Source organism: Falco peregrinus, chromosome 15 (genome assembly GCF_023634155.1).
Source record: "Falco peregrinus isolate bFalPer1 chromosome 15, bFalPer1.pri, whole genome shotgun sequence".
Lineage (NCBI taxonomy): Eukaryota > Metazoa > Chordata > Aves > Falconiformes > Falconidae > Falco > Falco peregrinus.
In genome coordinates, this window is record NC_073735.1 from 3,576,927 (window position 1) to 3,589,176 (window position 12,250).

The following is a 12,250-nucleotide window of genomic DNA, read 5'->3' on the forward strand; positions in this document are numbered from 1 at the left end:
TTCACATCTGCTTCCCCCTCTGCCTCTTTCCCTGCCGCTGGGAGCCTGGTTTTAAATCACTGCTCAGCACACCGGCTGCCAGGCGCGGGTTTCATGCCGCCCAGCATGCCCTGTTTGGATGGGGATCCAAAAGCCGTTTGCAAGCCTCCCTCTGCTTTTTTTCTTTTTTTTTTTTTCCTTATTATTTTTTTTTTATCCTCCTGAACCTGCCAGCGCTGCCACACTGCTTTTCCCCTCCTCCCTTTTGGCTGCAGAGTTATCTTGGCTCTGGAAACATGTTCAGACACCTGGTTGCTGGCAGCGTGGGGCTTTGGCAGCGGCCGGCCGCATGCAGCTCTTCGATAGGGAAGGGGAGGCAAGCGAGCCCAGCCGGTGTGGGTCAGCGTGACCCACCTTGGCAAGCCGGGACGTGCCAGTGGCTGCCTGCACCGCTCCTGCCTGGCTGGTGGCTTTCTCGAGCCCGGCGCTGATGGCAACCCCAGCACCCGCATCCCTCTGGCTTTGCCTGGAGTTTTGGCCAGGGCCAGCTTCTGGTTTTGCTGGGAATGTGTGCGGTTAGAAAAGCACAGCTTTGTACAGCATCGCCCGGGAGCTGCATTGTAAGAGATGCATTTAGGGCAAGACACCACCATCTGCGGCTTCCTTCCCCGGCAGAAAGCACCGCTCCTGAGCATGGCAAGTTTGGCAAAGCAAGGCAGCAAAAACCCTAGGAAGCAAACAGAGCGGGGCACGTGGAAGGACGCTTCACCACCGCTCTGCGCACGTGTGGCTCCAGACTAAATTCCCCTTTTAGACTGCAATCTCTTCACACTATCAAAAAAAAAAGAGAGGGCTATATATCCTTCCCTCAGCCAGTACACACAAACGTCCCTGAAAAGCTTGGCTGACGCCTCCCCAACCTCCTTTCACCCATGGTCTGTGCAGGATTGCAAGCCAGAATCCTTGTGGATGCCACCTCTGATGGCAAAGGCTGCACCAAACAGACCAAACTCCCTTGGGAAGAGCCCTCTGCTCTTACTCTCCAACTCCCTCAGCCTCTGCCACAGGCTTTTACTTCTGGACTCACCTCTGGGAGGACTGGCCGGAAAAAGCAGCTCTAAAGGCCAAAAAGAAGAGCCAGATTAAAGTATCAACTGTGAATTTATGCTCAGGACTTAAGGTTTAATAATGCAACAGAAAATCAATATTTAATAAAGCAAATGATGGAGAAAAACACTGAATGGGAGATGAGCCGCTGCTTGTGTTTTCAAACATGTATCTCCCAGAGGAGCTGGTTTGGCAGGATGGATGCAGTACCAGATTGCCATGAAGAGCTGGCACGCAGGATGCCCCAGGTCCCACCGGTTCCAGCTCTGGTGTCAAGGGGGCTCACGGGTCTTTTATTAAAGGACAAACAAGGAATTACTGCAGTGGTCAGAGTCCAAATACCCATGGAGAGAGATCAAATGCTGATGCACAAGGGGAGCTGAGCAGCTGCCTCGCTGAACAAGCCCAGATTTGTGCTAGGGCTGGAGGCTGGGCTTGCAAAACACGGGCGGGCGGGCAGCAGCGCACCCGAATTCAAGTTCTAAATGCACCCAAAAAAAGCTGTCAAGGGATGGAGAACTCCCGGAGAAGCTGGGAGGGAGCCCAGGGGCTCAAAGCAGAGGATTAATCCCTACGTGCTAAGCAGGAGAGGAGGTGATGTAGGTGCTTTAAGGGTGCGAGTGACCAAGCGGGGGATCAAACCCGGCTGGCAGGTGCGGTGGCACGGCAAGCGCGCATCCCTGCGACAAGGGATGCGGTTGCGATGCTGGGGACAGATCGGCAGCTCTGACTCCCTCCCCTGGAGGCTGGAAAAAACTGCAGCGAGCCCGTGCATGGCACAGAGTGTCACCTGCGCCTTGTGCACATCAACAGCTACGCTCTAAGCGCCGCGCATGAGCTGCCTCGCAGCGTTTGTCAGATTTAGGGTAAGCTCCAGGAAACCAGGCTGAACGAACGAGCCCAAGGAACAGATGTAGCGAGACGTTCAACCCCGCAGCCCCAGCCAGGACACCGCTTGCCTGAGCCATATCCAACCTCACCCACTCCCACACCTGCGGCTGCGTGAAGCACTCACAACTGATGCTAGGCTGCAGAGTGTCCCCTGCAGCGACCGGCGCCGCAATAATAAAAGCCTTTTGCAACAGCCATCTTCACTGTCTGCCTACCCCACCGCCTGCACCAAACCCTTCCAGCCCGATCCAAGCTGCGCTGCCAGCTGGGAAGGGGGGAGTGTTCCCCGTGCCCACCCAGGCAATGGCGGGTGCTGCGTGGGGTGCAGCAGCATGGGATGCATGAAGATCCCCGCTCCATCACACAAAGTTTGAGGCCCCTGGATAATTCCTCTGAAGAAAGGAGACTCTCACTTGCACAGGTATCGGTGCTCAGCTCTCTCCAGGGCAGCAAAGCGAGCGCTGGTGCCCTTGGATGAAACCCCCTCCTCTCGCACGCAGCGTGCGCCAGGTTGCCTGCCTGGCCCTGCAGCACAGCAATAATTTGTAGCTTGTGCTGGGATCCTTCATGATGAAAGATGACATATAAATATAAAACGTTATCGCTCCATAACAGCCACATGCTATAAAACACTGGGCAGAAGGATCTGGAAGTAGATGGAGGCAGTGCTTTAAAGCCTTCCCTGCAGACTTACTGCTGCTAAAACAACAGACCCACTCCGAAGAGCTCCAGCAATGGGGGGCAAAGAAGAAAAGCCCTGTTGAAAACGCCAAAATTGCGGAAATTAGGCAAATAAGGTGACTTGCTACCAGTGTAACCTTCCTGTGCTGACAGCCTTGGGTAGCTGTAAGTACTGGCGCACCAGTGACGTCTCCTCCCATTCATCCCCTGCTGCGACTTTCGGCAGATGCTCCGTGTTACTGTAGTAACAATAAAGTGCTGGTACCAATATTATCCTACAACCAGTTGACTCTGCTCCCGTGATTACGATAACAATGCTGTTACTGTAGTAACATCATATTGCTGAGGTCTCACTGTTCTACCCTTAATTTTATTGTCGTAAGATTAAATTGCAATAATGTTATTGAGCCGCCATTAGCGTTACCATGGTAACAATAACATTAAGGTAGCAATATCGCATTACAGTGGTCCAACCATTCCACCACAAATATTTTAATGTAGTAAAACAAAAGAGATTACTGCAGTAACATTAAGCTGCAGTGACCTCATTAAACCCCCACCGGCTTTATCACACCAAACAACGGTACTCTGGAAACCCTACGCCGTGGCGAGAAGATGCTCAACATTCACCCCGGAGGCGTGGGTGCTGCCATGCCACCCCTTCAGCCAGCAAGATCCCTGGGGAAGGAGGGGGACCCGCTGCGCAGGGAGTGAGCACAAGACCTGCGAACAACTCGAGTCCTTCTCCAGCCCTGCTCAGAGAGTTGTTGGCGCAGCGTGCCGCTGGCCTCCCAGTTTCACCCGCTCTGCACAAGGGATTAGTGGAGTCGCTGTTGAATGGTGCTGGGTGAGGTGGGCGACCTCTCTCTGAAAGCCTTTGGAGAGGATGGGTGAACGGGGCTGCCGGGAGCTCACGCACTCAGAAAGGCTCAAAGAGGAGTAGGCTCTTGTTTTCTAGAAGAGAAGTGATCAGAGGGCAACCTCGGCGGCTCTGTGCATCTCTGAGGGAGTAGCAAAGGGAGTTACTGTGAGCTCGCCTCTCAGCCACAAAAGCACATGCAGCTGCGGCTGGGATGGGTGGAAATAGCAGAGCCACGGGGGTGTCAAAGGTGGAGATGGCCCCAGCAGGCATCGCTGTGCTGTCCCAGCACCAGGGCACCCAGCGGGGACCACAAAGGGTTTGTCTCGGTGCTGCTTAGGGGAACCCCACGACACACCAGATCACAGCATTAGCAGTTCACAGGGGGAGAAAAACAGAGAAATTAGCCACAGCCTTGGTGTACATGAAGAAGAAAAACAGGAAGGAAATGAAAACGGTCTGTGTGTCTTATGAATCACTGGTTCTTCCTTCCCCTCACCCCATTCTCCTGCCAATTATTTCTCCTTGGGAACAGGATACGTCCTGCCATGGCTCGGGCAGTTCCTGGCCCACTAGCATCACCAGGGTGCCAGGCAAACACGGAGGACGCCTTCCCTTCACCACTACTCCGCTACCGACTTGTTCTCTTTCTAACGAGGACAGCAGTTAACACGCTCGGCACTGTTCACCTCCCCATCCCTCCCACTCTTTACTCCCCCCGCACCAGCGGGGCTCACCCACATGCTCCGGGAAGGAGGATGTGCTGCAGCACGAGTGGGACACGTCCCTGGTGGGATGCAGCACGCCTGGCTCCCCCCAGCAGCACAGCAGGCATGTAACTGGGGCAGCCTGAAGCTGCAGCGAGGGCAGGCGGGTGAGCCTGGAGCAAGTGCTTCCAGTACAGGCTCTGGAGCCTCTGCTTTTCCCCCTCCCGCCCCACAATATAATTGCTAATTAATAATAACGTTTAGCTCTCAGATAGTGCGTTCCATCTTCAAAGACCTCTGTCGACATTAATGAATTAATCCTCATCAACCCCCCTGTGAAGTAGGTGACAATTATTATCTCTGCCTCACAGATGTTAAATTGATTTGCAAAGAGGTCAAGTGACTTGGGGGAGGCTGGAGGGAGCCTGCCCAGCCGCGTGCTGGATACGCGGCCACTCCACGAGGGAGCAGGGACCAGCCCACCAGTGGGTTAAACCCGCTCGCTGGGCTGATGAGCCCTGGCAGAGAAGCTGGTAACCTTGGGAGGGAGATGGAGAGATCGGAGGGCAGCAGCAGATGTGGGACCTGCACAGATGCTCCCTGGGGGCAGAGCAAAATGAGGCTACAAAGCCAACAACTAGGACAGTGCACGAGAGCACATGGGAGACCTTCAGTCCTCAACAACAGCCCTGATGCAAAAGGAAAAGAAGCTTTGATGGACGGATGGTGATTAGCAACAAAAGAGAGATGGGGAAAGAAGGCATCAGTCAAAGTTGCCGAGGGAGCAGGCGAAGCGAAGGAGGATTTCGATTTTGTGCCGCTGGTTCCGTCCCCTCCACCGGTCTGGGGAGGCTCTCCTAGCTCTCCGCATGCCTTTTAGCAGGTATTATCTAGACCTGCTTTTCCTTCTAGAAAGGACAGCTGCTCTCACAGGAGAAAAGGAGTGGACACACCAGAAAAGCCATGTCAGAAGCAGCTCCCGTTGTTTCTTCTGGGAAGCATCCCGCCCAGCATGAAACTCCAGCCCATGGCTTCATACGTAGTCAACGTCTATCCATCCTCAGTGCCACTGAGTTACACCCAACAGTTTTGGGCAAAGCCCTCTGCCCATCCTCACTGCCAGCACGGGTGGCTTTGGCAGCACAGGGGACAGGCTCAGCCCCACGGGTGCCCAGCTGGACCCCGTGGCTCTGGCAGTGGTGCCAAAGCTCCTGGGCAGAGCGTTCAGGACGGCTCTGAGCATCTCTGGCGAAAAACTCAAGAGTCACGGGCAGTGCATCCCCATCCACTCTGTTTTCCCTGCAAGCCACCTTGAGGCCTTTGGACAAGAGTGATGACGACTGCAGGGACTGATCCTTCCTCCCAGCCACCACGCGAACCACTGCCCCTTCAACTGGTAGGGCAGGCGCTTCCCACGCACCCCGCGGGCTGCAAGGCAGAAAAGCGGCTGCAAAAAAGTTATCCTTATTCTCCCACGAGCGAAAGGGGCTTATGGCATCAAAGGAAAATTAATTGGGCAGAGTTCGGTGCTTGAAACAAAGCCGGCTCAGGCACCACAGCCCCGCCGGCAGCTTTATCTCGCCGGCACACACCTTGGCAGTGATGCTCCCAGGGTGGCCCCGGCACGGGGCGAGGTGCCACGTCTGCCCTCCGCTACCAGGGCAGCCCTGCGCCCCCAGCCCCCCAACTCCTGCAAGCAGGTAATTAACTCCCAAACAAAGGCAGGGATTTGCAGATTAACCCGGGCCCGGAAAAGAGTGGGAGAACTCATTTACACCAAACAAAAGGGGAGGGGTGATTAGTTGCTCCAGTGGCAACAGAAAGAGCCAGATAGGGCCAAGGAAACTGATAAAGAAGCGGGAAAGCGCTAATATCCCCCAGTTGCCTGCTTTTTTTTTCTGTGGTTTTTTTTTTTTTTTCCTCCTCTTCTTTCTTTCTTTCTAAGCACTAAAATTCCACCATTTTCTATCATGCAAATTTGTGTGTCTAAGTGAGATTAAACTCTGGCAGGCACCGTGCCTCCTTCCCCAAGTCCATTTCCCACACTGAGATAAGGGCAACTTTCCTTAATGCATCTTACAAGGCAGTGGGAGTGTTTTGCAGGCACGCTTTGGAGACGGCTTATTATCAATACAAATAAGAGCTTTCCAGACACAGCCCTTCTCCTCCTCCCTCCCCTCTCTCTCTTTTAAACCCAGGAACCCAGAGAACAGCTTAAAGAGCTGAAGTGTCCTGCAGGGAGCAGGGAGAAGGGGGAGGCTGCGCCTGTGACGCTGCTGCAGGGGCAAGAAGTGGGACTCGCTAAGGAAACCAGAGTGGGATACAGAGGAGGAGAGGAAAGGCAAGCCTGGGTCCCTCCAGTTCAGAGCTTGCCTACTGCAAGTGGGGCTTCCCCGGATTTTGTTTCTTGGGATGTTCACCCAGAAACACCTCACTCTTCCCAGGGTCCAAGGCAGACTCCTGCAAACACGGGCGGTGCTGCTTCCCTGGGCTTTGTCTGGTCTTGCGGCAGGGACCACCTTCCAGACACTGCAGATGACATGGGTGCTCCCTGAGCTGTTCATTTTAGGTCCAGCTGTAGTCTGGAAGCTTCTTTCCTGGGGAGATCCAGCTGCTGAGGAGCTCCTTGTACCTTTTGCAGCTGCGCTGTTGGCTCACATCAACTTGGCATCACCAACAGTGAACGTGACCCCATTTAAAGCAGTCCCCAAAACAGCAGGTCTGAACTTTGATGGATTCAATGTCAAGGGTCTGTTGTCTCCTTCCCCAGGCTCATTTGTCCCACATTACCGCAGAGGCAGCGGGAAGGAGAGATGCACCGACCTGCTATTCCTGGATCAGCAGCAATCACCTTTTGCCTTTTGTAGCATGATTTCAAGACTGACAAGTATTTCTGAAAGCCTGACCGACAAGGAAAGGTGGGAGAAATGGGGTTTGCATCATTTCAGAAAGAAGGTGGCTAAGGGGCGACACGATAACAACCTTCCCGAAAGCAAAAGGTTGTTACAAAGAGGACACTGATCAATTGTTCCTGCGTCCGCTGGGGATACGCTGAGAAAAACTCCACTTCATTTGCAACAAAGAAGGTTTAAGTTAGATATTAGCTATACATTTTCTAATTATAAAGGTAGCGAAGCAGCAGAATAGATCGTCTAGGGAGACTGGAGAACCTGCTTTGTTAAAGAGTTTCAAGAATAGCTTTCACATGTGTTTGCCAGTGATGTCTCTGCCTTATTGCAGGGGGACGGGCTAAATTAGCTCTTGAGGTGCCTTCTACCCACCTATTTTGGGATCTCAGCCATCAACACAGTCAACCTAGAAATAATTGGGCAGTGCTTCCCTTGCCGTAGCTGGACATCCTTGGTTTCTTGTGGTTTCTAGCAGATTCTTTCCCACTGCCTTGGGGGACCATCCCCAACCCTCATTCCCTAAAGGAAGCTCCTTCTCCCACCCCTGTCCTTCTGGACTTTGCTCTTTCCCTCATACCACCAGTTCCTCCAGCAGCCCTTGGCAGACACCAGGGATGCCCGAGCTCCGAGCTCCCTCCATCCACAGCCATTTCCCAGCAATATTGCCTAAACTTGGGGAGAAGCAGCGATGCATGGTGTGGGCTGGGGGTGCCTGGACCCTGGCTGATATGCACCCATCACGCCTGCCTGGGGGAGCAGCAGGCTGCTGAAATCCCGGCTTGAAGGGGAAGAGTTCCTTGCCCTCCCTGGCCAGTCCCTTTTGGAGATCGCAGCCCGCCCCGGGGCTCGATTTAATTGCATCCTGAGAGGCTGGAGTGCTCCTGCCTCCAGAGCTGTGCCCCCAGGCCCTTTCCTGGTGCAGCAAGGGGAAAGTCAGGACCTGCTCAGAGCAACCTGCACATCCCCCTCTTTCCGGCTGCACCTGGACTATCCCCATTTAAAAGGGGACACCCCCTTTCCCCCCTCCATCACCGCTTCTCCTTTCCTATCAGGCTGTGGGGAGGGGGCAAGAAATCCCACAGCTGTGTGCTGAACTTGGCACATCCCTGAAATCTAGCGTGTGGACACCCTGCTTTCCTGGGAGGCAGGGGTAAGCACCGCTTCCCGCAAGCTGAACATCGTTTAGGACAGGATTATAGCAGATTGCATATTTATTGGGCCCATTTTCTGAGGCAGGAGAGTTAATCCTGGCACCCCAGCCGAATTTTAATCGGGGTCATTAAGGCAAGCTTCCCTTTGATTGGACACAATATTCACTTTCATGTCCTGCTCCAGCGCGTTGCTGCACATTATGCTCTTGCCACCTTCCACCTGAGAAAGGGCTGGGTGAGCCAAGCAATAGCTCTTGAAATTAGGGGGCCTGCTCCTGAGAGCCAGGACTTCTGTCAGCAGCAGCGAGGATGCTCAGCACGTTACAAGGCTGAGCCCATCGCTGAATCCTCCACTACTTAACTGTACCGCTGCAAAGAGTTAAGATACAACCTTTTCCTCTGGTACCCAAACATTTCTTCCTAATGATAGAGCAAGACACAGGAGGGATGGACCTGGATGTCTGGTGATATGGGAAATTTAAGTCAGGAAACAGGAATCAGAAGAAAACAGATAGAAATTGTCCTGCATCACCCCAGCGTCTGATAGCGACTTCAGAACTTGCGGGTGATCGACTTTGGCTTAAGAAACTCAGGCAGGTAATAACAGATTGCAAGATAAACAGCAAGGACCCGGGCTAGCAATGCATCCGCTTTCTCTCCGCGGTTAATGGAGATGGAGAAAGTCCGGCTCTGTTTAGTTTGCTTGATTGCTCGAAGAGGAAAGAGAAAGCGGAAAGGGAGGCAGCGGGGGAAAATAAAGGCCCTGGGTTTGGGTTTTTTCCCCCCTTCTATTCATTAGGCTGTCAATAATGCTCAGGCCTGGCATATCGACGGCGGATTAGCTCAACCCGACTCTGTGTACAAGACCAATGCCTTTTTAACCCAGCTTGTTTCCAAATCAATACACCCATCAGCATTCGAAAATTAGCCCGAGACGAGATTCCAGTACTCAGGCTGGTATGTCATGCTAAGAGGGCTCCTGGCCAAATCATAGAAAAAGAAGGAAAAAAAGGTTGCTAGCAAGGGATTAGAAATTTTCCATTAATCTTCCCCGAGGCTGCCTCCCTAAGAGCGAACCGAGCCCCCTAGGTCCCACCAGGCAGGCTGCCCCTCGCCCTGCAGCACGGCCACGGCAGCTGCCTTGCACCAGCACCCGGCCGCTCGGTGCCACGCTCCTGTGTCCCCTCTCGAGAGCCCACGTGTGCTTGTAACACTTGCTGAAGAGCACACGTATGTACATCCCCCGCGGGCTGGGCAGCCTCGGAGAGGTGCGCTCACGTGCCGGCAAGCGCACGCATGGCCACCGCAAGCGGTCCACCACCTCACACCGGCCTTCCTCCTCCTCCTCCACCTCCCAGAAGTGCAGAGTTTCAACATACAAACACATATTGTTGCTAGGCATACACACACCCCCGCAAAGTACACAAATCTGCCAGCTCTCTCTTTTTCCCCAACACAAGTTTTACTTCAAGCATTGCCTCCAGCATGGAAAACAAAAAAAAAAACCCCATAAAAATACAACAACAACAAACAGCAACACGGGTTTGTCAGCGACTACTTCAGAAGGCAGAGCTGCCTCTATCAGAGCCCCACGAGTACTCCAGGGAAGCTGGATAAATGCATTGCCCAGCTCCAGTGGGACTCTCCAAGCCTCTTGATCATCCTCTGCGTTTGCACCAAGTTGTCTTAGATGTTCAGCGTAGGAGCAATAGGAGAAGAAGACACCAGGGCAAAAGGGAGGACAGAAATTAAAGCACCAAGCCCAAGCCCTCTACAAATTTCCTTCCTCTTACCTTGCACGATGAGATGGACACGCGATGTCTTGGGGTGATTGTCTGTCTGCACGGAGCAGGTGTAGGGGCCCTCATCATACACGTCCACATCTTGGATCTGGATGCTGTACTGGGTTTTGGTGTTGGCCAAGAGCACCACCCGAGGGTCCAAGCACCACTTGTCATTGCCGGCATAGAGGATGCTGCTGCGGTTCAGCCAGGCCACTCGGGTGACTCGGTTGTCCACGGAGCACCTGGGGAGAGGCAGAGAGGTGGCCCGTCAATGCGCTGCTCTGGGGAGCCCTGCCCCCCCTTCCCCAGCCCCTCCTGGTCCTCCTGGCACTATTTTTAGCTTTGCTGCCAGCAGCAGTTTCAGAAACCAAGTGCTTTCAGTGTCCAAAGAGGACAATGTCAGCACTTCACCTGCGGTGCTCAGGGCACCGATATCCATCTAAACTGGTGGCTCCAGAGATTTGCCCAAAAGCTTCACAATGATTTCAGATGCAGAGAGGTCAGAGCCACCCAGAACCAGCCACCAAAGCACCTTTCATTCCTCCGCTTGCATTTGCTCTTTTGCAAACTCAGAGACAACCAGAGCCGAGCCAAAACCTCTATCCTGAGTCCAAACCACATTATTTTTTTGGGGGGTGGGGGGGGTGGGGGGGGGGGGGGGTGGAGGGTGGAGGGGGTGAAGCTTGCTGCCTCCTGACCAAACCCATCACTTGTCATTCTCTGCTCAGACCTTCATATCCCTGCAGCCAGGCAAAGAAATGCAAAACAGAGCCGGGAAAGCAGCTCGCGCTGCTTCACAAAGGAGCGAGGAAAATTTATCTCAGGAGAGAGCCAGCTCTGACACACCTCTAAAGAGAAACCTTGAGCTTCCTACCATTTGTCCTCTCTGTCAGCTCTTCCTTCCCTACGCATCATCTGCATCGCTGCATCTCCCTTACTTACTGCACCTTACCCCAGCTAAGCATTTCACTTATCCAGTGATGGTCTGGAGGTAGAAATCTTCTACGTCTAGCCTCATGAAGAAACTGAGCCCCCCGAAAGACAACACGGTGCAAACCTAGAAGAGACTTTGCTCCTGAAGGAGATTATTTTCCTTGATAGCAGGGGCTGGTCTTGCTCCTCCCGAAGGTCTCTGCCAGCCCTGTGACCCTCCATCCCCACATCCCCAAGCAAGGTTTGAACCCTCCATTTCCATGAATCCTCTCCAGACAAGCGAAGAGCAGAGGGTCTGGGGGCTGCCCGCTGTCAAAGCCCTTCCCCAGGCAGAAGAAGCCTCCAGCCCTCCCCCCCCTCAGCCAGCTAAAACCCAGCTTCTCTCCAAGGAAGTTTGGGATTACGGAGCCGTTGGGACTTAGCCGCGCTTTGTTGGATGCCAGCGATGGAGGATAATGTCCCTGCATAAAACCACTCAGCCTAAGATCCACTGTTTATATTCTCCCCAATCTACTTCATTACTTGTGCAGTGGCTGGGATGCAAATTAACTTCGGAGGCAGTGAGAAAGAGCACGGCAGCCTCTGGGAGGTCTCACGCAGGGTAACCTCAACGAATGCAAGGGGCTTAATGGGCTATACACGCCAGACTGCGGTAGCAGGGGAGTTAGCAGCAAGGATGAATCTATCTGCGGCACGCAGACTTACCCTGACACTTCAGGGACTCTGTCCTTTCTCGGGGTGAGCTCTCTCCTTACTGGTGGGCAACTTATTTTCCCATGTTCGCTACTGATGCCAGCAAAGACACAAGTACCCACCGGGGGACAAGCTGTCTTCGTCTCATCTAACCTCTTGTCAGAGGTACCTCTAAACGATTACAAAAGAAGCCTGAATAACCCACTCAGCCTCAACAGGCAACATTTGGTGGTTAGGGATGATGGATCCCCATGAGGTGGCGAGCCCCAGGCGAGATGGGTAGCCTGCAGCCCAGGACTCCCCAGCTGATTTGCTAGGCAAGTACCCAAACTACTGCACCATCCTCCCTCTCTGGTGCGAAAAACATCCGATAAATTAAACAATTTTACTGCTGTTCCATAATGATATTACGATAATCATAAATTAAATGTGAGCAGATTTTTATTATCTACATAAAAGAGGCAATAGATTCAGCCTGGGCTGAACACCAAGAACTCGGGCTCTTGCTCTCAGCTGCATTAACAACTTGAGCGCAACCTGAGAGTTTAGTTGCTCG

The 12,250-nt window shown here is 53.3% G+C and overlaps 1 protein-coding gene across 1 annotated transcript in view; it reads right to left on the reverse strand.

The window, feature by feature from the left end:
- The window catches only part of LOC101920004 (protein CEPU-1), a 352,441-nt gene that overhangs the window by 42,686 nt on the left and 297,505 nt on the right, over positions 1–12,250 (reverse strand). Inside the window, 1 exon segment of the mRNA XM_055819404.1 lies at positions 10,078–10,310. Coding sequence (XP_055675379.1) covers positions 10,078–10,310 — 233 coding nt within the window.